Below are 23,392 nucleotides of genomic sequence, written 5' to 3' on the forward strand. Positions count from 1 at the left end.
AGGTGTAGTTCTGTGGATGGGGGCGTTCAATGGTGCGTGCTGAAGCTCAGCCACCCCCACCCCTGGCACGAGCTCCTCAAATTCGCAGACGATGACGTTCAGCAGTCGCCCCTCAGCCGTCGCCCCACATCAACCTACGAGTGACGGAAGGCTGCACGGAGCTCAATTGGGCCCCTGCTCCTTGCTTGCCGCCCTCGCTGCTCCGGATCTGGAGTCTAGACGCTCCTGCTACTGCTTCTCCTGTCGTTCCTGCCTAGCACGTCTTGCACGCCCAGCAAAGGGGACGGGACGTTGGGCACTCGCCTTCTTTCGCCTTCCCCCCCTGCCGCTGCCCTGTAATGGTTACACGAGTGGTTCTCCCTCCCCCCTCCCCTCCCCTCCCCTCCCCTGCTGCTGCTGCTGCGGCGGTGTCAAGCATCGTCACCGCGAGCTGGAGGCCGCCCCTTCTCTCGCCCACCATCCTGCCTACCTAGGTACCTACCTAGAGAAAAAAACGTAAAGCGCGTCCTCATGACCCTTCGTCTGATCATTTGCCTTTCCTCCTACATTCCCATACTGTGACCGATCTTGATTCCACTACATAAAACTATCATCCACACGATCCCACCAACAAGCCAACCTCCTCCATTACTACTGTTCTATTCCAACCACACACCGACTCGAGACGACGTGCATTTGCTCCCTTGATACCCCATCCACCCTTCCGCAGTTACCCCTCACAAAGCTCCCTCCTACAACTCTCACACATACACGCACTTCTTCTCAACAACACCTCACAATTCATCAAAACCAATCGCCATCATGTCCAACACTACCGTTCACGTCAAGAACATCGCCTCGGCGACCGAAGACAAGGAGATCAAGGACTTCTTCAGCTTCTGGTAAGTGCATCCCCGCCGCTTTGGCGCCTGCCCACCCGTCGGTAGGCCTGCAGATGACATGTAAACCTGCATTCACCGCATCGTTCCCGACCGTCTGCTGACACGTAGCACAGCGGCAAGATCACCAACATTGAGGTCACTCCCGCCGGCGAGACCAAGGATGCTGCCGTCACCTTTGAAAAGGAGACGGCTGCCAAGACGGCTCTCCTGTTGAACAACACCCAGCTCGGCACCTCCCACATCACCGTCACCAGCGCCGGCGGCGACCCCTCTGACGATGCTCCCCACCACAAGGAGAACGCCAACCGCGACTCCGACGATATCACTCAGGAGGAGAAGCCTCGCTCCCGTATTCTGGCTGAGTACCTCGCCCAGGGTTACGTCGTCGGTGACGCCGCTCTCCAGCGCGCCATCGAGCTCGACAGCCAGCACGGTGTCTCCAACCGCTTCTTCAGCACGCTCCAGAGCCTGGACCAGAAGTACCACGCAACCGACCGCGCCAAGGCTACGGACCAGTCTTACGGTATTACCGCCAAGGCCCAGGGCCTTTTTGGCGGCCTGAGCTCGTACTTTGAGAAGGCTACCAGCTCCCCAACTGGCAAGAAGATTGTCGGCTTCTACGAGACGGGCTCGAGACAGGTGCAGGACATTCACGCCGAGGCTCGCCGCCTGGCAGACCTGAAGAAGGAGGAGCATGGCGGCAGTGCCCTGAAGGCTTCTGGCCTGGAGAGGTTCCTTGGTAAGGAGAAGTCTGTGCCTCCCGCCACTGGCGAGACCATCGGCACCCAATCTCCCACCAACCCCGACCCGACGACTGCTGTTCCCCTGTCGAAGCCGTCGGCTGCGACGGACGAGAAGGCATCGTCGTAGAATAATGGGGATGTTTGGTACGCAAAAGGTTATGTGGATAGGCGTTGGCTGGATTGATTAGGCACGACCGTTTTATGACTGCTACGCAAGTGGTTTTCCCCATGAGTACTCTAGCTAGTTACGACTTCGAATGCAAACATTTGGCATCGGATTATGGTTGCTTGACCTTTGGTGACTATTGTGAAAAAATCCATGTAAGCATAGGTAGAGAGAAGGTGTATTCTTATCGGCACTTTAGCTAGGAAAGTTGAAGGTTTAATTAAGGCTACCATCGTCAACATGTTTATTAATATTTTTTCTGTCTTGGACGACTCGTACAATCCAGGATACTCGAGATGGCTGGAGTGGTACCAACTTTCAACCTATACCCGTTATCGCATCATCATTCCTGATCAGGAATCAATATTACCAACCATCATCACTAAGACATAGCATGAACAAAAACTGGAATTGTCAAGGGAATGTGATTTACGCCAAGAACACATATCAAGATTAATCAATGCATTGAACTTTGAATTCCTAGGTTTCTATAATACAGTATCACTTTTTGTGATTTGTTTTTCCTCATTGATTCCTCATGGCTCGTATCGCATGGACGGAATTCCCAACGCCTTTATTGGTATCAATCCCTTGGTTTCAATGTGTCGGTGGTTGGCCGGTAACAGCATCGTGTTCTACGCAGCTCGTGCTTTACTGGGTCTTGGCAAACTTCTCCTTCAAGTTGTCATCCAACGGGCCCTTGGGGTTCGAAGAGAGTTTCTGTCATCAGGTTAGACGTGCGCTGGATTGCAAAAGGAAAGGTAGGGGAGAGGACGAACGTTGATAGACTCCTTGTTGGCGTTGTCCTTGTTGGAGGCGTCGTCGGTTCCCGTGCCGGAGGCAGGGGGATCTTGCTGCTGGGCGCCAGTCTGGCGCTCAGGGGGGGGAGATTGGCGACCCTCGGGCATATTGTGTGGTTTATTTGGGGGTGGTTGGTGGTTGAGTAATTGTTTGGGACGGTTGTTTGCTTGGAGATGTGAGGCTTGCTGAAAATCAGGAGGGAACAGATGCAAGAGCAGAGAGAGCTTCACGTTAAATAGCTTAGCAGGATACGAGAGAAGCAGCCGGAAATCTTGCTCTTACTCGAGGGACTGGAGAGCAGGAGCTACGAAAAGGAGGGGCAGCGGGCGGTCTCAGTTCGGAGGGGCTCTTGCGTCAATGGAAGGGGGGCCTCCTGCATCACCCAAGAGAACAAAAAGTTGCGTGTCTATACTACCTAGGCACTGAAAGGCGGGACAGAAAGGATACCCTGCGCGCCTCAACCGATGTGCGGCCGTTCGGGGAGCGCTGATTGCGGCGGTTGACATCAGTCTGTGGTGGTGATGCCGTCATACGGCGTGCTCTGAGCTCCAGAGCGTGCTTTGACGTCACCTGAGTTCGATTGGTGCGGTCGCTGACGGTCGAACAGGTGTGATGCATCGATGGGTGATCTTTATCGATAAGAGCTATGATTATCTTATCTGAAATCGGCTAATCGTGGAGTGGGTGGGTGGGTCAAAGTGCCTTCGGCTTCGGCGACGGAGCAGGACATCGGTGCCCGGCTGCTCTCAGCGCCATCAGCCGCATCTGTCGGCGTCGAAGGGCATCGCTTGACCAGACTTCTTCTTCGATGGGCTTGATTAAGGTAGCATTGAATGAGCGAGTCCAATACAGCGTTTTCAACTTCACAGGGGCATATAGAGAAGTATCGATGAGAAAGAGGCAGCGAATGTGAGCTTCAGGCGATTCAGCTAGTGTTCAACATTGATTTAGACTTGTGCTTCAAAAGCAAACAAAAATTAGCTTCCACCGCAACTAAAGAACAGTGGTGACAAGTTTTGCATCAATCGGCTCGTCTGAATAGGGCGTTTCGTCTCGTGTCAAATTTCTTTCCATTAACTGTCTATAGGCTGACCTTTCTCGCTCGAGCGGTGGTGACGAGTTGCGTTCTCTCGACGCGAACCGGGGCCCCGGCGAGGTTTTCAGCCGCCAATTACAAAGGGTGTTCCAGGATGGGTTGATATCTCACAGCATGAAATGAACTTTTGGAATGGAGCTGCGTTCACTCATAGCGGCATTCAAATGGCATACCCCCGACCTGTACCGCGCGTGGTTCAGCAGCTCATGCCGACGGAAGATGGACGGTGTTATGGGTTGGGGAGCGGGGCAGCGGCCCGAAGGGGGGCTCGCAGGGGCCGACAGGCAGTGTCACTCGGATATTGACGAGAGTTTGAACGCAACCATTTAGCGATTTTGAGCACAGAAGCGGTGTCATGTCTCACATGCCAACTTGGTTGGCCGCGACACTACAAACTGGTCCTGAGGTGAGAGAAGCGAAAATCGTTCGGCTTGAGGGATGACAGGGACGGGCAGCCATATGGCTCACGGCTTTGTGGAAAGGAGCGAGGAAGCGACGATGAGACCCATGGAAGGGAATGGATTGCGATCAGCAACTATGGTGGTCACTGCCCGAAATTCGCCGGAAAGGTCACACGCCAGAAAGGTCACACCTGCCTGCAGTCTGCAGCCTGTCCGCTTGTGGCTGTTTGCAGTTGCCGTTGCTGATGTGTTTCCTGTCGGGGAAGGAGCGAAATTGAAGGAAAAAACCGAAGGGAAGAGAGGAAAATCACGAAGCCTTGATTCAACCACAAGCCACGATAGTGTGACATGCACGCTCCCACTGTTTTCACTACGTTTATCAAGATCACCCCAACTATCGCAATCATAAAATTTTTTTTAAAGCAATGTTCTCAATTGTCTGAAATAACAATCCGAATCGCTAAAACTGTCCAAAATCCTACTACTCGTACACATACGTAAACCATTCCCATCATTTTTGAAACCATCGTACAAGAAAAAGCTAACTTCGCCAAAGGGAAACTAATATCATCCACCAAACACATCCGGAAACACTATTCAACAACGACACGCTGCGACGTAAATGTATCATATCAATCGTCATGAATCGTTCATTTCTTCTTCTTGCCGCCGAGAGCAGCGGTCAAGCTGCCGAGGCCAAGGCCGTCGAGAAGGCGGTTGAGACCCAGGGTGCCGAGGAGGCCATCGACAATCTTGCCGAGACCAAGGCCGTTGAGAAGGCGGCCGACAAGGTTGAGGACACCGGTCAAAAGCAGACCAACGGCTGCCAGAATCTGGAAGAGAGGCTCAGTGAGCAGACCCCACAGAGGGTTCAGCTCCGACTTGGCGTGGGGCATGTCCTCGATCTTCCGCTTCGCACCCTCGACCGTCTCGGTAATGGTACCAGTCAACTGTGACAAAGGTTAGCAAATGATCACGTCGTACTGGGGACACCTCAAGAGCCAACACTTACCTCCTTGAGAACCTCGGCCAGATGATGCTCCTCCGGAGTAGCCTCACGAGTCTGAGCCTTGGCCTTAGCGTTCTGCTGGATGCGACCATCAGGGTCCAAGGCGCGAACGCTGCCGTTCAACTCGGTCAAGATCTTGCCACCCTCTTCGATGAGAGGCTTGACGTCCTTAACAAGCTGCTCCTCGTCACGCTCCTCCTTGGGCTTGCGCTCAGCAGCCTCAATCTTCTGCGTAATCATCTTGCAGATGGGGCGCAAGCGATCAAGTCCCTGCTCGATGAGGCCACCGAGGCTCTTGGCGAGTTTGGCATCAGCCTCGGCTTCCTCACGAGCCTTCTTCTGCTCTTCCGTCTCAACCTCCTCCTCTTCCTCCACCTCGGGCTCGGGAATATCTTCGAGCAGGGAAACGTGTCCGACAACACGGTCCTTGGAGTCGACAACGTCATTGTCGCTGTTAATCTCCTTACCGGAGCAGATGGACACCTCGCCCGTAGTAAGCTTGCCGATGACGTTTCCGTCTTCGTCGACAACCTCACCCTGGCGGTTGACGCGGCGTCCCTCCATGGGACCCTTCTTCTCAGGAAGGTCCTCAAGTAGTGTGACGTGTCCAACAACACGGTCCTTGGAGTCGACGACATCGTTGTCCTCGTTGATCTTCTTACCGGCACAAACGCTGATGTCGCCGGTCGTGAGCTTGCCGATCAACTCGCCAGAGTCGCTGACAACCTCACCCTTCTTGTTGACAGTCTTGCCTTCCAAGGGGCCCTTGGGCTCAGGAATGTCCTCGAGCAGCTCGACGTGGCCAACAATGCGTCCCTTGGAGTCGACGACATCATTGTCCTCGTTGATGATTTTGCCAGCGCATGCCTTGACCTCGCCCGAGGTGAGCTTGCCAATGACATCGCCATCAGCGTCGACGACTTCACCGCTGCGGTTGACCTTTCGGCCTTCCATGGGACCCTTCTCCCTCTCGGGCGCAGCTTCGGGCTCCCAGCGCTCAGCCTTGCCGAGAAGGTTGCCGTTTCGGTCCAGGATATCACCATCCTCGTCGATAGGGCGTCCAAAGAGTGTCTTCGCATCACCCTGAACAAGACGACCAACAATGTCACCGGAAGGAGTGACAATGGTCCCGTCCTTGGCGACGGTGCAACCAGGAAGCTCCGCGAAAGGTCCCTCCTTGGCGCCTTCACGGTCGCTCTCGGGGATGAGCTCAGCGCGGCCGATGATGTCGCCCGACTCGCTGCGAACGTTACCCTCCTTGTCGCACATGCGGCCAATCAGCTTCTTGACGTCTCCCTCAACAATACGGCCATAGATGGTGCCATCCTTGTCAACAACGTTGCCAGCCTTGTTGACACGCTTGCCAGCAAGAGCCGAGTTATCGACAACAACCGGTGCCTCGGGTTCAGGCTCAGGCTCAGACTCGGGCTCCCAACGTTCAGCTTTGCCGATAGCGTTGCCACTCTTGTCGAGAATGTCACCCTCTTCGTCAACCTTTTTGCCCTTGAGCTTCTTCGCGTCACCCTCGATGACACGTCCGACAATGTCTCCGTTGTAGAGGACATGGCCGTTGGATTCGACAGTGGCACCTGGGAAGTCTTCGAAGGGGGCGGGTTCGGCAAGTTCCTCACGCTCAGTCTCGGGGATGGGCTCGGCCTTTCCAATGACCTTGCCTGCATCGTTCCAAATCTCGCCGCGCTCATCAGCCTTGCGGCCGACAAGGTGCTTCAAAATGCCGGAAACGATGCGACCGACAGCCTCGCCCTTGTCGTTGATGAGGTTGCCGGCCTTGTTGACCTTGGCACCCTTCAGGATAGAAAAGTCGATTGTGTCCTTGAGAAGCTCGTCGGCAACCTCGGACTTGAGCTCGGCCTTGCCAACAATGCTGCCACGCTCGTTGATGACATTGCCCTCGGCATCAATAGTCATGCCAACGAGGTCTGCGGGATCGCCCTCAGCGATACGGCCGATAGAGGCGTTGTCGAAGATGACCTTGCCCTCATCGTCAATTTCGGCACCGGGGAACTTCTCGAATGGTTGAAGAAGCTTGTCACCTGCGACGGTAACGGTACGCTGATCCTCGGGAATCGCGGAGCGGACGGTGCTCAGAACACTCTTGATGTCGTCCTTGACTGTGGATTTGGGGGCGGAGTCGGAAGCAGCGGTAACGTCAATATCAGGGACGTCACCCGTCTTTGCGTCCTCAGCGGCATCCTCAACACCCTCAGCGGCATCCTCGGCACCCTCGACGGCATCCTCAACACCCTCGGTCTTGGGGAACTCGCCAGTCTGAGCATCCTCGGGGACCTGGGACTGGTTCGCGGGGTTCTGCTGGTTGGCCCAGTCCTCAGTGGTGGTGTCCTTGGGTGTTTCAGTGCCAGACTTAGCCTCTTCACCCTCTTCGGGGATTCCAGAGCCTAGGTCTGACGGAAGCTTCGAAGCCAGATCGGTGGGAAGCTTCGACTGAGCGTCAAATGGGATCTGGGAAACAGGAATGTCGGCTGTTTGAAGATCCTCGGGAAGTTCACTCTTCAGGTCGTCGGGGATTTGCGAAACGGGAACGTCGAGAGTGGCAATGTCGTCAGGAACAGTGCCAGCCTTCTCCGTGGCATCGTCCTTAGCGGTCTCAGCACCCTCGGTTTGCTCGTCGATGGGTTCAGCATCCACCTCTTGCAAATCGTCCTTGCCGTCAGTGGTTGATTGCTCCGTCAGATCTGTCTTGTCGCCTTGGGAATCTTCAGTGTCTGTCTGGGTGTTTTCGCCGCCAGTTGTGGGCTTACCGTCGTCTGCTTGCGATTTTTCGGCATCCTTCAAGTCGATGGGTGCAACCTCTGAAGTCGTGTCGTTGACTTCGAAGAGGTTTTGCTTGGCGTTCTCAGTTACGGAAGCCTTGTCGCCAGCCTCGGACTTTTGTTGGGCAAGCATCTCTGTGAGCTTCTCGTCCTTGTCGGTAACAGACTGATCGCGCTCCAAAGGCTCATTGCCTCCGAGAACACCGAGAGGGCCACCACTCTGGCTCTGGCCGAGAACACCTCCAAGAAGGCTTCCAAGAGGGTTCTGTTCCGATCCACCCTTCTCAGACTGGCCACCGCCAAGGGCACCAGTAATACCGCCGAGAAGTCCACCTTGGGATCCCTTCTCGTCTTGGCCACCACCAAGAACGCCGCCGAGGACGCCGCCTTGTCCTTCACCCAGGCCGATGCCCCTTGTCAGGTCACCGACAAGCGGTAATGTGCGGTTGACGGTCTGAACTGTGCCGTCAACGGTATCGACAATACCCTTGACGCCCTTAGTGGCGCCCATAATGCTGAAGCCACCGCCGCCCTCCTTACTCTCACCACCCTCGGTCAACTCGCCGAGGGGAAGAGCCTTGCCGATGACGCCGCCGTCCTTGCCGATTATGTCACCAGTCGCGGTGACAACGTTGCCGACAAGTTCTCCGGCCTCGCCTTCTGTAACTTTGCCGACAGTCTTGCCAGTCTCGTCTACCACCTCGCCGGTTTTGCCGATAACGCCGGCGACGAGGTTTTCGCCATGGTCTTGGATGTCTTGTTCAACCGAGTATGCTTTCGACGAGTTAGCCAAGCCCATCTTGCCAGTCGTATAAGACTTTACTCACTTGACTTCTGCTCAGCCTCTTTTCCGCGTCCACCGAGCATGCTGCTGCCAGACTTTGAAGCAGCGCCGACCATGATGGTGTTATTTTTGTTCTTGTTGTGGTACTTTTGTAGTTCTTGTTCGTGTTTGGATATAAATTCGTTGTACTCAGCGCTAACAGGGTATCTTAGAAAATGTAGCTGTTCATGAGGTGATTGCATTGGTTTGGGAGGTCAAAAAGTCAAAAGTTGCTATTACAGCTTGCCGGTCAGACGTCTTATACCTCCAGCCCTCGGGCTCAAATCAAGTTTCCCACCCATCCATCGGCTGCTTCTGGAGCTTACGTCAAAGGGGGAAGCTCAAGCTCAGGGGAGCTTCAAGGAAGCTCCCCTCCCTGCTCGCGCCACACGGTGACTTCATGGGGGAAGGATGGTCAGGTAGACAGTCGTCCATCATGACGCAAAGCCACACTCGTCCGAGCTCGTGAAGGGCTGGATCCCAGCTGTCATGACGCAACTGGTCTTTGCAGAAGAAATATGCACCTTGGGGAATGGTGTGACAACTAACCGACCTGGGGAACTGCCATTGGCTTTCGGATCGATCGCCGTCCATCTTTCTTGGAGACGGCCATTTGGTGTGGCTAGTGTTTTCAAGGGGCCTCCCTGCCCTGCATCATTCATTCGTCAGTTCCTCCACAGTCGACGCCCCTCACCAGTCGCTCCAACACCCTTCCTTTTTGAAATGCGGGTTGCGAAGCTCATGAGGGCTGGGCTGGACCGGACTGGACTCTCATGCGCATCAGACGTCATGACGCTCTTCGAAACACGAAAAACGAAGTGCTATTCGCCACGCTTTCCCAAAGAGTTCACAAATTAACCATCGCGTCGTCCATGCGCCCGCGAGCTAACGGACGGCATGCCGCATACCGCTCGACCTCATCTCTCCCTTCCCCCTTTCAGCCTCACAGGACGGGGGGGGGGGTCTTGGAGCCAAGAGTTGAGCAAACCGTTTGGTTGCTGAATTTGGTGTTGATGGGAACTTTTAGCTACGATTCGCATCCCAGCCTATCACAACCGTCTCAGTACCGTCTGAACGCCGCCGCATGCTAGTTTCTATCGAACCGGTTCCAGAACTCCCTCCCCAAATATCCAACCTCTCCGTCCAAAATTGCACAAATACTTGTTTGAGATCATGACCCGGTTCCTATATGGATATTGGGGTTCCCACCACCGTGGAAAACCGTCGGTATTTTGATGATGAGCTGAATCCCGTCGTTGGTTGACTTGACGTCCATGAAGATCTCGGACGGACTGGGAGTTGTCGACGACGGCTTGGCCTGGTGAGCAGTACACTGAGGACAGCTCGTCCTCGTGTCGGGAACATGCCCAGGACGGGCACTGCTAGAATGCCCCGAGTTCCCGGCCTGGCCCGTCTGCTGGAGGGACTTGGCCAGGGGCGCGCCGTCAAAGTGGCCGACGACGTTGTTGTTCTTGTCGAGAATGTTGCCCATGTGATCCACTTTGAGTCCGTCCCCCATGCCTTCAATGGGCTTGGGTGACGGAGGCGCGGGAGGAATGGTGTCGTTCTCCGCCACATAACCAACAACCTCACCCTCCTCGCTGAAGATCTCGCCCGTTACCGCGACGGGCCGTCCGATCATGGACGGCAGGTCGCCCTCGACGCGGCCAAGTACCTGACCGTTCCAGTCCAGGATGTTTCCGAACTCGTCGACATACTTACCGTCCAGGCCCTGCGCTAGCTCGGCAAGGTTTGGCGGTAACGTGAGGCCAGAGGACAGAGGAGTAACCTTGGGTATCTGGATCGGGGCGTTCTTCCCCTGGGGCTCCGGGGTGCCTTGCGAGGAGGGTTGGGCATCTGGTGACGCTTCGTCCGTGCCATTGTCTGCAGTCTCGGTTGCCGACGGCGGTGGCGCTCTGGGCGCATTCTGATTCTGATTCTGATTCTGATGTTGAGTCGACGATGTCCTCATCGGGATGGGTATCTCCCGCGAGCCCTGCAGGTGAACAGGCCCGCCCTTTTGCGGCTGTGGGGGGTTTGTGTTGCTGCTAGTGCTTCGGGGAGGGGGAGGTTGGCGAGGGGAGGTTTCAGGAAGAGGCGCTGGCGAGGGAGGTGCTCGTGACTGAGAATTCAGACGAGGCAGAGGCGGCCTTGAGAAGGTGCCTCTCGGTGCCTGCTGCTCCAGCCCGGCATCGTTCGCCTCGTCGTCGACCTCAACAACCTCATATTCGTCGTGGCGAGAGGTAAGATCAGGATCGCCGCCGGCTACGGCCGAAGACTGTGGCTCGGTACGCTGCATGGAATGCGACGAGGGTTCCGGACGCGCAGGTACGGAGTTCTGCATGGATTGCTGTACAGGCTGCTGCTGCTGCTGCTGCTGCTGCTGCTTCGAGACAGGGCCTTCGGGCTCGTCGCGGAGAGTTTGGAGTGGAGTCGGCCGAGAGGGAGGGATCGCCGTCATCATTGGATGGTAGTGCTGCTGTGGGAGAAGAGCATAATTCGCGTCAGCTGGGCCTTGTCGTCAAGGCGAATAGGAGAGAAGACGTAAAGCAAAGCATGGCCAGGAAGGCCAGCCGAGGGAAGGGAATGGAGAGCGGGCACCCACCTGAGGATTGATCGCCTGATTCTGAAGGGGGAGGGGGGTGGGCGGTGTCAAGCTTGTCTGTGTGAGAGAGAGAGAGAAGGGAGACTTGACGGGACTGTGTGCTGTCGAGTTGCGTGCTGTCACTGTTGGAAGTCTTGCTGGTTGTTGCGCTTGCGCCAGGCTGGCAGCAGTCACTGCAAGATCTGCAAGGCAGAAGCAGAAGCGGGTTGGAAAGGGGGGAGGGGCTGGGCCAGTTGCTGTGACGTCAACTCGACGACCTTGGCCAAAGTGTGGGTTGTCCGAGTCTATGGAGGTTCCAGAGCTGGCGAACGGGGCGACGGTTCACACGTTGAGTCCCTGTCAGGCTGGGCTCCCCCCGTTTTGCAAGGATGGTGAGATCAAAGACTTGTCGAACCGAGATCTGTGGACTCCACCGGGAGACCCGGATACGCGCAAAATGTCTCCACAGGGAGGGTACTTTGGAAGGGATGGATGCAGCAAAGCAGACGAGTGAGGGATCGTTGACGGGGTGGGTGGTGAAGATGGCAGAATGGGAAGGGCGAGGAGATGGCGCTGGGGGGGAACAACACTGAGCACTGAGAAGTGAGCACCGAGATTGGAGGCTTGGGAGAGTCTGGCAAAAAGCCTGTTTTCCCATGTCGAAACACACGAATGACTGTGCGGGCAGCCGTGGTGCTGGGCCAGGATAGGTTGACGCGCCCGGGGCTACTGTACGTATGTACATACAGACGAAACGCACGGCCAGCCGTCAACTCGTTAGTCCTTTTGGTCAAGAGGAGAGAGGTAAGGGGGTGGGAGAGCGAGATGAGCAGAGCCGACAGAGTTGCTTGATCTCAAAAAGAAGACAGGCGAGCCGCATGAGATGGTCTTCATCCACCGGTCAACCGACGACGAAGCTTCGAGACCAATCGGCGCTCACGGCCTCTGGGGAAAGGCCAAAGACACGCGCGAGACTAAACGACAGCCAGCCTTGTTTCCGGCCGAGACACACCGACCTCAGCGAGGGGGGGAGGAGGAGGAGGAGGGCCCCAAATCAGCTTCATCAGATGTTCGGGTTGGTAGCCATGCCCGAACAGCAGCTTCACCTGGACTTTGGAGACGTCTCGACTCTCGACAGTCTGTCCAAAGGACAGAGCTCAGCCCAGCTCAGCGCATCTGGTTGGTTAGAACGCACGCCCCAACCGACGAGCAAATGATGATCTCGATGGCTTCCCGAGACGGCAATGAGCTGCGGCGAGACGTAGTGCCCGTCTGAGTCTAGAACATGGAAAATGAGACGGCAGCACTACGATCCACGGGGGGGGGAGAGGGACGGTCTGTCGGCAGGCAGGTAGGCAGTCAGGTAGGTAGGTGGCTTGATGATGGATGAATGGTCAGTTGGCAAAGCTCCCTCAGGGCGGCACTTCTTCTTTTTTCCTTTTTCCAACGGGACGGGACGGATGGATGCTGGATGCAGTCGGAGGAGAAGCGAGTGAGTGGCTGATGCTCCGCGGGGATGCGACGCAAGAGCCTTCCGTTCAAGCCACGGTTTCCCTGCGTGTCTAGCGTTTCTCAGACGGTCGAGACGGTACTGTGGATTCTTCTGTCTTTGTCATTTGGGGTGACATGGACGTAGCATCGGTGGTGGAGGATCAAAGGGGGCCGTTCCACCGTTACATTTGGCGGCGCGGGTGGGCAATCCAACCCAAGGAGGACGACGACTTACCCCCCCCCCCCCCCCCCCCTCCGTTCCACCCACCCACACACACCTACACGCATACGCCTCCAAAACTCTGCTTGGTCGGGTTACTTTGCATCATGTGGCGGTATCGACGCGTCGACATTGGATGGACGAGCAAGGTTGAAGCCGTCCTGTGGCTTGACTTCCCCCCTCATTTTGCTTCGTTCGTTCGCCAGTCACTGGCACGGTCGTGTCGTCGTCAGTCAGCCAGTCAGTGAGTCAGCCAGGACGTTGATTTTCCTCCCTTGGGTGTCTCGGCGAGAAAGAGGTCTCTTTGACGACGCGGGATGAAGTCAGGACGCCGGCATGATCCCGTCACCAAGTCAGGATTTTGAAGGCGCTGTCTTTCGCAAGAGTCTCGACCCTCTTCTCCCAAAGGCGAACCTGGAAGCTTGAGGGCTGAAGACATACTAGGCCAAGCGCTGAAGAGACGAAAGCATGGAAAGCAAGGCACAGCTACGCTTTTCCTGCAGTAGTCTCGGACGCCGTCCTTTTCAGAGGTCAAGCGCGAAGCGGGAATGCGTGCGTCCAGCCACTCACTCACCTTCACTCGCTCCATCGGCGAGTAACCGCTGCCCCATCCCCGCCGTTCCAACAGTTGGCGACCTGCCTGCTGGCGCATTCCGATGACGCTAACTAGATTAACTACCTAACCTCTCGGTCCCGCCGTCGCATTGGAGATTCGCCCCTCCTCCCCCGTCCCCGTCCCCGTCCCTAGCTAGGGATTAACGGCACCATCGGTGCAGGGTGATGTGAAACCGACAGTGGTCGACCAAATAGCGCTATGGACGGACGCTGGTTACCGTTTCCCACCTAGCCGACCAGTAGCTCGCGTCTCTCCGCGTGGTTGACGGCGGGTGTCACAGCACATGGCCTGGAGTGTCTCACGACGCTACTCCACACGAACTTGGCAGTTAGCGGGTTGGTGGCTGAGGGAGGATCACTGACGCCGATGGTGGTACTAAAAAACCGACGACGACACGCCCATGATGAAGGCTTAATCGTCAACTGCTGGAAATTCATGCTCACAACAAACAACCCTTTTCAAAAGAGGTGGAAGCCATGCGATATGGTCTTGAAACTCTCTCCTCTCAAGTTGACATTTGTCCGAAACAGAACCGTTTAAAATGCTTTGGCTAACGTCGAATAGGTTACCCATAATATTTCCCGAAATAGCGTCCGTATCTCATGATGTCGATGATGCACAAAATCTTTCATAATACACGCGGCAGATGGATACCCAATATCCCATCTGTCCACCAACTCCTCCCCGCCCCCCTGTCGAGCCCGGACCGTTTTCCTTTTCCAACGGCAGGGTGTCTCGACGGATCATGGGCAACAAATGAAAAAAAGAAAAAAAAACCATAAAAAGGAACCCCCGCAAGTTGCAGCAAATTGTGTCGGCTTGACAATTCGCCCACTAGTAATTCCGCGACTCCGTGTAAAAAAGCAACTCTCATAAAACAATAGACCGGCCCGGCAAAGAAGATGTGGGTTTCGTTTTTTAAGATTTGTCCCTGGGAAAAACGTCTCTCAGTTCCTGATTAAAAGACGAGGAAAAGCCCATTAGCCCATTTTGAACTTGGCCTAACTAGCCCGTCCTTGTCTGCGAGTAAGAAAAGAAGACAGAACGGGTCGCTAGTTGGAAAAGGGAGGGAGAGGAGAAAGGGCTCGAGACTGAGAGGAAATGGGGGGGATAAGGTAAGTTACTTACAAGAGAGCCAACTCGAGGTCACCGTGAATGCGCGCCTTCAACGTAATCTCAATGTCGAGGTTGAGGTCCAGACGCAACCGCAGCGTATCGCTCTTGTCGCTGCCGCCGCCGCCTTGTTGACCGCCCAGGGCACCGCCGGCGACGTTGCCTAGCGTGTTCTGGACGCCGTTCGTGACACCGCCGTCGGTCAGGCCGCCGAGGGGACCGCCGCCACCCTGCTGTTGCTGCTGCTGGCCCTGGTTGCGCTTCTGCATCTGCTTGCTCTTGGTGCGCGTGCGGCGCTGGGGCTTCTCCTGGGGCTGCTCGCTAGGCGCTTCCGACGTCTCGTCGTCCGAGGCGTACTTGGTGTTGTTTCTCTCGCGGGGGGATGCCATTTTGATGGGAAGGGGGAGGGGGAGTCTTTTGGTTCCGTTGATCGGATCTGAAGTTCTATATGATAAATATATATAAAAAGGACTGGGCCAACCAAGTTCTCTTGTTGTTTGTCCTGTCGGAAGAGGAAAAGAGGGAGACCTGGGTATTAAGGGGCGGGTATGGTTCTTTTTGGTTCGACCGGTAGGTTTGAAGTGTTTCTTTCAAAGTCTGTTTCGGCTTTCCTCTAGGGCGGGATGAGGACGGGCAACATATAAGTGATTCCGGACAGTATCCGGAAAGGGGAGGGGGAGGGGGAGGGGGGGGGTTCAAAACAGGATGGAAAGCTTACACCCTCTTCTCGGCTGATGAGATCATGTTGGACCCTTGGAAGAGAGGAGGACCCAGGTTTCTTTCTCCCATGTTCCCATGTTGCCAAAGTTCCCGCCGCACACCCCTTCCCCCCCCCTCCTCGGGGGAGGATTTGCGTCACATCTCTCGAGTCTCGAGATGTTCTGGACCGGAATGACGTTGAGGAGGGCCAAGCGGCATGCGGAGGGGGGGCGGATACACTGGGGCCGCCGGGGCGCTGGGCCTGTCTCATGCAGCCCCTCTCACTCTCTCTTCACTCTCGATGTGGCCCCGATCTACGTGCGAGCATGCATGTACCTGGGCTGCCAAAAAGGTAGGAGCGTCTTCTCCCAAAGCCCTACCGTATCCTATCTGTACCTTGGACCTCGAGAGAATTGGATGTGACTACATCGTACTTGGTTTACACTACATGATGCGGTAGACACTAGCTAACTATGTGGTCAAGCATCCCTGTTCATCGTTCGAAAATCCCAACCACGCAAACACAACAACTTGCACGCTCGCGCCCAATCATGCGACCCCCCTCCTCTGCTTCTCCTTCATGCTCACGCCATAGAAGAAGGGCGGGGGGGGGCGGGCAGCTGGGAGAGTCACTGGACACTGCCAATCCAATGCAGAGAGAGAGGCATGACGCGCCATTACTCTATCTGCCGCTGCCATCAAACAAGCTTCTCTGCTGCCGTAAGCCGGTTTGGAAGAGGCTCACAGGGCTTGTCACCATGCTGCCGCTGCCGTGTGCACTGACAATGGATGGAAACGGACCTTGGACTCGCTGGTTGGTTTGGTCACAGTTCACACGGGTATCAAGACCAAGAACCCACAGGGGGGATGGCCAACTCGTCGATTCGAATCCTCATGCAAAGCAAGCAAGCAAGCTTTTCCAGAACGAAAGGAGGGAAAAAGAGAAGGAAAAAAAAACCGCCTCAGGGATTTTACACAACATGATAGCGGTGTTGCTCTCTCTCTCTCTCTCTCTCTCTCACACACACACAATCCTATACTCGCACGTTCCTCCCAAAAGCTCCTAGACTCCTCGACTCCCCCAGATTATTCCATGGCAAAAGAAGAAGTAGAAGAAAGAAAAGAGCACGGCATACACCCTTCTCTCCACCCCCCTTCCCCCCTGATCCTCTTCGGCCTCGGTTGACATCCCTCCCCCCATCCCCGGCCTCCCGAGCCTAACCTCTAACGTAGCCGCTCTCGATTCCCAGCGCCATCTGCCGCTTGAGGTTGATCACGACGCAGTCCCCCTCCTCGTAGCCCTCGCGCAGCCTGCCGTCCGGGTCCCAGTAGACGGCCCAGCGGCCGTCGTCCTCGAGGACGGCGACGAAGCCGAGGCCGCTGCCGCGCAGCGTCAGGAACTTCTCGTCGTCGGTCCAGCCCCAGGGGCCGATGACGTGGCCGATGGTGTCCTTGCGGCCACTGTGGCGCGCCGCCCTGGTGTCGGCGTCGACCCAGATCCAGTTGAGCATGGGCGGGTCGTCGGATATCGTCGAGACGAGGCCGCGGTACTGCTCCTCGCTGGGGTAGGTGAAGTAGTATCCCGAGAACTTGTGCCCGGGTGCCGGTGCGAGGCTGTGGTTTATCCAAAGCTGTGGGGAGGGGGGGGAAGGGAGGCGGTGTCAGTTTTCCGTTCACGGTTCCCACAGTCAGCTCGAAAAGTGGAGGGAGGGATGCGCCGCAAGGTTTGGCATGGTGTAAGTCAAAAGATGCGGACGGGGTCGGTGGTGATGATGGGTGTGACCAGCACCCGCCCGGGGAAAGAGAGAGACAAGATCCCCGAGGAGAGAAAATCAGGGTGGACGTGCAGAAGTGGCTGCAGATGATCTGGGGGGGGAGACCGCTTAGGGGTGTGGGTTATGGATGGGGGAGAGGGTGATTGCAAAGAGGTAAGTAAGAAGGGGGTGACACAATATCTGGCATATCTCTCTTTCTGCCTCTATCTCTCTCTCACTCACCTTGTTATCGACAAGGACGACGGGACACTCCTCCTCCCGGCCGTCGACTTCGAGCACCGTCGTGAGGCTGAACTTGGCCTGCTCCTTGGAGGCGGCATTCTGCTTCTTCTGCGCGCTGACGGCCTGCCCCGTGCCAATGACTGTGGGGATGGCGGCGATGGCCAGCAGGCCGATGACCATGTTTCGGAATTTGTTCTTCTGGAAGAGGGAGTAAGGGCCCCGGGGTGTGTGTGGAGGGAATGGGATGATCTTTTTTCGGTGTGGGAAAAGAGATAAGGTAGGGAAAAAGGTTTAACGCCGTTTGGTGAGTGTGAGCAGATTTTCGAGTGGGAGACCAAGGAAAAAAAAAAAAAGCTGGAAACTGATGCTCGAGGTGTGATCTGGTGAGCTCCGTCCGGGAGGGAGGGGCTCGGGGGCTCGGGGGGTGTCAGAACCGCGTAAAGTGGATGTGAGTTGGCGTTCGCGACGTGTTCAGAGATTTACAGATATGTCACTGTCTGTGTGTGTTGAGAGAGAGAGACACGGACGGGGTGGAGTGAGTGGGTGGAATTCCATCGCCGAGGAGGAACCGGGGGAGGAAGAAAATCCAGAGATGGGGAGAGATGGGGGGAGAGAGAGAGAGAGACAGAGAAGGAGAAAACAGGTTTCTTGGGTCTGTCGGTCTGTGTAAGCCACGGTCACAAATGTCGAAAACTTACCCCCTCCCTTCCTGCTCACTCACTTACACTTGCATTGTCTCTCTCTCTCTCTCTGTCTCTGTGCACTATCACGCGGTGGGATCGGACAGCCTAGGACGAAAGAATGGATCGAGATGCCCGTGTCGGAGATCCCTGTCCGTTCCCACAACCACCACCCCACCCACCTCGCTGGTCCACAGTCTCCCATGTCTAGACCGTTCGTCGTCGATGGACCTTTCACTTCCGTCTGTCTCTGTCGTTTTGTATGCACACGCCCCTCCCCCCCCCCCTTTGCAGCATACATAACGCTTCTCGACGTCATACTTTGCTGTCTCAGCCTACTTCTGCTTTGACTACATCCCATCTTTGCTTTCTGTTGTATCTGTAAGTGGCTCGACCGGGGGTGTTTACGATGTAGAGCTCTCAACAGCTGTCTCTTCTCGGCCGGGACCCAGTCCACCTCCAGTCTACTTCGTCCCGTCGACGTCATCTTCTTCATTCTTTTTCCTTCTCCGTCCTCGTGCCTCATCCTGCGTCCCCCCCCCCAATCTCGCCTTGTGCCGAAAAACCTGTGTACCCCTGGTCCAAGCCGTCCCCTTTCCCCGTAGAGCCCATCCCCCCTTTGGTCGCGTTGTTGTCTCTGGGGACCCTGTCGATCGAGGGCAATGCCCGTTGTCTTCCACCTGGCTTGGCCTTACACGCCTACTCGCACACCAATTAGAGAACCTCTTACTTCGTTGACAAACGTGTAAAGCCAGCTGAGCGAGTTCGGACAGGAAAATCCTGCTTGGTGCTCTCGCGCCCCCCCCCAAACCTGTGTCGGAAGTGATATCACAGCGGCGGGTCTAGTCTGGAACGGGAGCTTGACAGTGCCTTTCTTCTCGAGGCATCGTGGGAGCCTGGGCCCTTCCATAGTAATGCAATGCTTTACACTGCAAATGGCGGGCTGGCCATCGTCTTCTCCCCTCTACCTTACCAACTATCACCCGGTCCCCCCGATCTTTCCCTGCCCCTCCCTTCCCTCAGGTGATAAGCGGTGTCTCCCTCATGCACACACATGCACCCACCCCCCCTATTGCGTCACAAAGGGGCCCCAGTTCCAGTTCAGCCTCGCAGCTTTCCTGTTTACCACGAAGGAGGGGTGTGAGTGTGTGAGTGAGGTAATGGACATGACTTCTCTGGGGGAGAGGAAAGATCTGATTTAACTGTCAAAGCCGGCCCTGTACCTTAACTTGCTACCCTTCCCACCCCCCCTTTTCTGAATGGTCCTGTTTTTCCCACTTTCGGTTTCCAACAATTTCAAACACTTGTGAAAGAGAAGTCATCGTGAACCTCATCTGACCAACACCTGACCGAACCCATCTACACAACATAACATTGCCCCAAAGTAGCTTCCGCCGGAGATTGAAAGGGGGAGCTCTATCCAAACACATACATACAACACCCCACCAATCTTTATGGACGACAAAATGGCCAGGAACAAGAACAAGGTAAGCAAGCTCTCATTGATAGGTGAGCATTGGCGCCGGTGTTAACTATTGGCAGAAGGGTCAAGGCCAAGGCGCCGCCGGAAACCAGCAGCCCGGCAACAGCAGCAACTCCGAGGAGCAGAGGCCTGAGGAGCAGAAGCCTGAAGAGCAAAAGTCAGAGGACCAGAAGCCTGAGGGTACGACGCCCGTTGGCGAGTTCGGCAACACCGCCGAGGAGCAGTCCGGCACCGACGAGAAGAAGGCCGAGGGTTCCCCATTGGGCGGCGACGAGAGCAAGCCCGAGGACAATGCCCAAGGTGACAAGCCTGAAGACCAATCGCAAGACAAGCCCCAGGACCAAGCATCACAAGACGAAAGCAAGCCCGGCGAAGACGCAAACCCACAAGACGCGCAACAGGAGAAGCCTGAAGAGGCGCAAAAGAAGTCCGAAGACGCGCAGGACAAGCCTGAGGACGAACAGAGCTTGACCGAAGACCAAAAAAAGAAAAAGAAGCTCGAAGAGGAGCAGAAGAGAAAGGCGCAGGAGCAGAAGGCGGCCGGCCAGGAGACGGACAAGAAGCAGCAGTCGTCACAGCAGGCCGGCGTCGAGGACGAGAGCGAGCCCGCATCCTCCAACGACAAGGACAAGAAGCCGTCGGCGGCAGACCAGACCAAGGGCCAAGAGCCGTCCAAGGGCGGCGACGACGACCAGGTCGAGGACGTCGAGGGCGAGTACTACGACGACGATGACGAGGAGGGCGAGGACGACGAAGAAGAGTACAGCGGTGACTCGCAAGACGAGGACGATGACGAAGAAGATTACGACGAAGATGAGGACTACGATTCGGACGAGGACGAGGAAGAGGAGGAAGAAGATGACAACTACACGACACAGAACGGCCAGATGACGCGACAGCAGCAGCAGCAGATGCAACAGCAACAGCAGATGCAGATGCAGCAGCAGCAGCAACAGATGCAAGGCGGCGGCGACGCGGGCGGCAAGAACCCGCTGAAGCTGAGGCTCGATCTGAACCTCGACATTGAAATCACCTTGAAGGCGAGGATCCACGGTGATCTGACGCTGGCGTTGCTGTAAGTGTTCCAATTCCCTCTTTTCTTCGAACCCCCCCTCCTTTTGCTGCGTTTTTTCAAAAACCATTCGCTCGGAGTCGCTTCCGGGAGGAAAGGCCCAGGTTTCGACTCGCAACTCAGATTGCGAGTCTGTGTCCCTTTGCCTGCCCGTGGCGCGCTCCAACCTTTGTTGTCGAACTCTCTCATGCAATGCGATCACCGGGCCCCGGGCGAGACTCATCATCGGCGCCCATCGGTGTTTGCGTGCTTGCGCAGCAGCGAGTCAGCAAGGGCGCACGCAGTGTGGCTGTCGACCTCACAGTCTCCGTTCAATCCTCTCTGGGGGTTGGGGGGGGAGAAAAAAAAAAAAAAACGGAGGCGTGGAGCTGTTCTTCTCCGTCTTTTCCGAGACTGGCCACGAAAGTTCGCGGCCGTTGAACGGGGCGGACCGTTTTCTTTCTCCTCAGCTAGACTTTAGACCGACCTGAGCAAGCGGTTTGCGGAAACCCAATTGCAACGGTGCCTTTCTCATCCGTTGGAATGTGGCTTTCGCGGTCATTGTGACGACACGGGCCGTCGCTCTGTGTGCTTTTTTCCTTGTGTCGTACTCGTTCGAAAAGAAAACCTCGCCTTCTCGTTCAAAAGGCTAACTTCATAGGGACATGGACTAGTGAGGAGATGTGAGTCCGCTTGTCGACCAGCCTTCCTCGCCAAGGTTTCCCCCCCCTCCCGAATCTTTCCAACCAGCATCGAGTTCGTCATCAAATCCATGATCGAAATGTTTCAATACCACACATTAACGGCATAACGGCGAAAACATTTGCGTTGCAGAAGCGCAACAGAAATTTTTGTGTAACGAGTTTCCTTTGTCATTCCCCAAACAAGAGAGCAGAGCGAGAAGGACTGATGGGACGATGGGTCTTGACGAGTTCGCTTTCTCCCTCAAAGAACGGTGTTTTTCGGACGGTAGGGATTCTAGGGAATTGTTTGTTTGTCTGGGTGGTGTTGTGTTGTTGATGTTGTACGAGTCCACAGCGAATCCAACTTGTCAGGCTTAGCGGCGGATCCCTTGTGCTATCCTGTCCAGTTTCGTGTAATTTTAGGCGCCGAAACATGAATGTTAATTGCCACAAACCCACCACCATTCAGTGTGATCCACTGCGTGCGTGCTGTCTGTTACCCGGCGATCAAGGGAGGGTCCATGCTGGGTAATCAGCCCAAGACTGCATCAAAGGCAGAGTGCCAGAGTGGTTAATGGGTGTGACTCGAACTGTCGAAATTCGATCGCTATCACATGGCTTCGGCCGCATGAGTTCAAATCTCATCTCTGTCGATGTCTTCTATTTTTGGGGGTTTGCTTCCCCCCAGCTTCGGCCGTTTCAAACGCTGACCGAATTGAACTGGCCGTTCATTCGAACCATGGACGCCGACGGACTGCTTGCACAGATAGATTGTGCCGAGCTGCAGTTTGGCGAAGCTCGTATCATGTCGGTCCATGCAAGCCGCCAAGCCAAGATTCCCGGCCTGTATGCCTTCGGTTTCTTTCACCGACGACGGGTTGGATTTGTGGCTGATGAGCACTCCCTGCAGAAAAACGCCATACTCATTCATACCGGATGCGTCCGGTCCATGCACCAGAGTGAACTCGGCAACCCGCCCGAGTCGGCCAAGTGCAGCAGCATCACAATGCTGTAAGAATGAAGTCCTCATGCGGTCGAGGTCCAATCATGAAACATTGTTCAGCCTCATCCCGAGTCCCATTGGGCGGCGTCGGCGGCGGCATGTGCAGGGGGGAAAACCTGTTTTTTCTGTGCTCCTGACGATGTTGACAGCGGGCGATGGCAGGCCAGTCCCAGGGGGACGGAAGCCACACTGGCGACTGGCACGCTGGGAAACGGCGACAACGGGTGGCCCACTGTGATCTAGAACAGGGGCAGACTTTCTGCTCCATAATTTTGAGTCGTCTTCCGTACCGCTTTTTGCCACTGCCGTGTCGTAGCCGCGGATCGATCATAGTTGGGCATGCTATCGAGCCAAGCTGGACAAAGCGCAGATGGGTGGTCGTCGGGTGGGTGCAGCTTAAGCTCGACTCTGTTCGGACGACGTGTGACGGAGCAAGAAGACCATGCCAGAACAGTGGGATTGCGCCACGTTTGATCGACTTGCACCAGCGGCGTTGTGTGCCGCGTCGCACCGAGCTGCCATTGCTGGAACAGTGCAACGGGAGCCAGACGACAGAGCAAGGGGCCAAAGAGGATGGATGGATCGAGATTGGTGCTGGAGCTCTGGATAAACGGACAGCTGGGAACGGATGGTGAGAGGACTGTAAGCGATTTTGCGCTGGGGGGGAGAGCTCTCGAGTCTCGGGGGGCCGCGTGGCAGATACGAGACACTCGGAGAGAAAGCGCCGACACAGTCGACCGGTGATTCGATCAAATCTTGGGATGGCTGCCACCGGGGTGTAGTGTGTGACTTGCGCGGAGCTTCACACCTTTTTTGCTGGCCAAAGCGACGTCAAGAGCGGGGAGCGACGGCGGGGAACCGTGTGGCGCCGACGCTAGGGAGGAAGCCACACATTGGGCGAAACGGTGGATGATCTGCATCGCCAAAACGGTGGTCTAGGTCCGTTTTCGAGGAGTCTCCTTGTTTCGTCCAACACTGGTGGTAAGGATGATGCTGTTGTTGGAGGCAGATGACAGAAGATGACCCCACATTGAAATTGTCGACTGGCAGGCAACGGCAG

At 55.9% G+C, this 23,392-nt stretch overlaps 8 protein-coding genes across 8 annotated transcripts; 3 read left to right on the forward strand and 5 right to left on the reverse strand.

The window, feature by feature from the left end:
- Window positions 1–509: 509 nt before the first annotated feature.
- Window positions 510–1,896, forward strand: CDEST_11399 (Putative RNA recognition motif domain, nucleotide-binding alpha-beta plait domain superfamily). Its single transcript, XM_062927555.1, has 2 exons — window positions 510–881; window positions 995–1,896. The coding sequence occupies exons 1-2, from the start codon at window positions 802–804 to the stop codon at window positions 1,749–1,751; spliced, it is 837 nt and encodes a 278-aa protein (XP_062783606.1). The 5' UTR covers window positions 510–801; the 3' UTR covers window positions 1,752–1,896.
- A 440-nt stretch (window positions 1,897–2,336) lies between these two features.
- CDEST_11400 (uncharacterized protein) lies at window positions 2,337–3,137 on the reverse strand. Its single transcript, XM_062927556.1, has 3 exons — window positions 2,874–3,137; window positions 2,570–2,815; window positions 2,337–2,510 (listed from the first exon to the last, which is right to left on the reverse strand). Exons 2-3 carry the CDS (start codon window positions 2,696–2,698, stop codon window positions 2,442–2,444), a joined length of 198 nt encoding a protein of 65 aa, XP_062783607.1. The 5' UTR covers window positions 2,699–2,815; window positions 2,874–3,137; the 3' UTR covers window positions 2,337–2,441.
- A 1,286-nt stretch (window positions 3,138–4,423) lies between these two features.
- Window positions 4,424–8,946, reverse strand: CDEST_11401 (uncharacterized protein). The gene is made up of 3 exons (XM_062927557.1): window positions 8,717–8,946; window positions 5,101–8,663; window positions 4,424–5,038 (listed from the first exon to the last, which is right to left on the reverse strand). Exons 1-3 carry the CDS (start codon window positions 8,913–8,915, stop codon window positions 4,739–4,741), a joined length of 4,062 nt encoding a protein of 1,353 aa, XP_062783608.1. The 5' UTR covers window positions 8,916–8,946; the 3' UTR covers window positions 4,424–4,738.
- A 775-nt stretch (window positions 8,947–9,721) lies between these two features.
- Window positions 9,722–11,904, reverse strand: CDEST_11402 (uncharacterized protein). The gene is made up of 2 exons (XM_062927558.1): window positions 11,318–11,904; window positions 9,722–11,191 (listed from the first exon to the last, which is right to left on the reverse strand). Exon 2 carries the CDS (start codon window positions 11,174–11,176, stop codon window positions 9,884–9,886), a length of 1,293 nt encoding a protein of 430 aa, XP_062783609.1. The 5' UTR covers window positions 11,177–11,191; window positions 11,318–11,904; the 3' UTR covers window positions 9,722–9,883.
- Window positions 11,905–12,179: 275 nt separating this feature from the next.
- CDEST_11403 (uncharacterized protein) lies at window positions 12,180–12,572 on the forward strand (the record flags this gene model as incomplete). Its single annotated transcript, XM_062927559.1, has 1 exon — window positions 12,180–12,572. The coding sequence occupies one exon, from the start codon at window positions 12,180–12,182 to the stop codon at window positions 12,570–12,572; it is 393 nt and encodes a 130-aa protein (XP_062783610.1).
- Window positions 12,573–14,021: 1,449 nt separating this feature from the next.
- On the reverse strand, window positions 14,022–15,462 carry CDEST_11404 (uncharacterized protein). The gene is made up of 2 exons (XM_062927560.1): window positions 14,752–15,462; window positions 14,022–14,577 (listed from the first exon to the last, which is right to left on the reverse strand). Exons 1-2 carry the CDS (start codon window positions 15,123–15,125, stop codon window positions 14,571–14,573), a joined length of 381 nt encoding a protein of 126 aa, XP_062783611.1. The 5' UTR covers window positions 15,126–15,462; the 3' UTR covers window positions 14,022–14,570.
- An 837-nt stretch (window positions 15,463–16,299) lies between these two features.
- Window positions 16,300–17,899, reverse strand: CDEST_11405 (uncharacterized protein). Its single transcript, XM_062927561.1, has 2 exons — window positions 17,433–17,899; window positions 16,300–17,066 (listed from the first exon to the last, which is right to left on the reverse strand). The coding sequence occupies exons 1-2, from the start codon at window positions 17,610–17,612 to the stop codon at window positions 16,653–16,655; spliced, it is 594 nt and encodes a 197-aa protein (XP_062783612.1). The 5' UTR covers window positions 17,613–17,899; the 3' UTR covers window positions 16,300–16,652.
- Window positions 17,900–19,188: 1,289 nt separating this feature from the next.
- Window positions 19,189–20,674, forward strand: CDEST_11406 (uncharacterized protein; the record flags this gene model as incomplete). The annotated part of the gene is made up of 2 exons (XM_062927562.1): window positions 19,189–19,599; window positions 19,655–20,674. Exons 1-2 carry the CDS (start codon window positions 19,567–19,569, stop codon window positions 20,672–20,674), a joined length of 1,053 nt encoding a protein of 350 aa, XP_062783613.1. The 5' UTR covers window positions 19,189–19,566.
- Window positions 20,675–23,392: the final 2,718 nt, after the last annotated feature.

This window comes from Colletotrichum destructivum, chromosome 7 (genome assembly GCF_034447905.1).
Source record: "Colletotrichum destructivum chromosome 7, complete sequence".
Classification (NCBI taxonomy): Eukaryota; Fungi; Ascomycota; class Sordariomycetes; order Glomerellales; family Glomerellaceae; genus Colletotrichum; species Colletotrichum destructivum.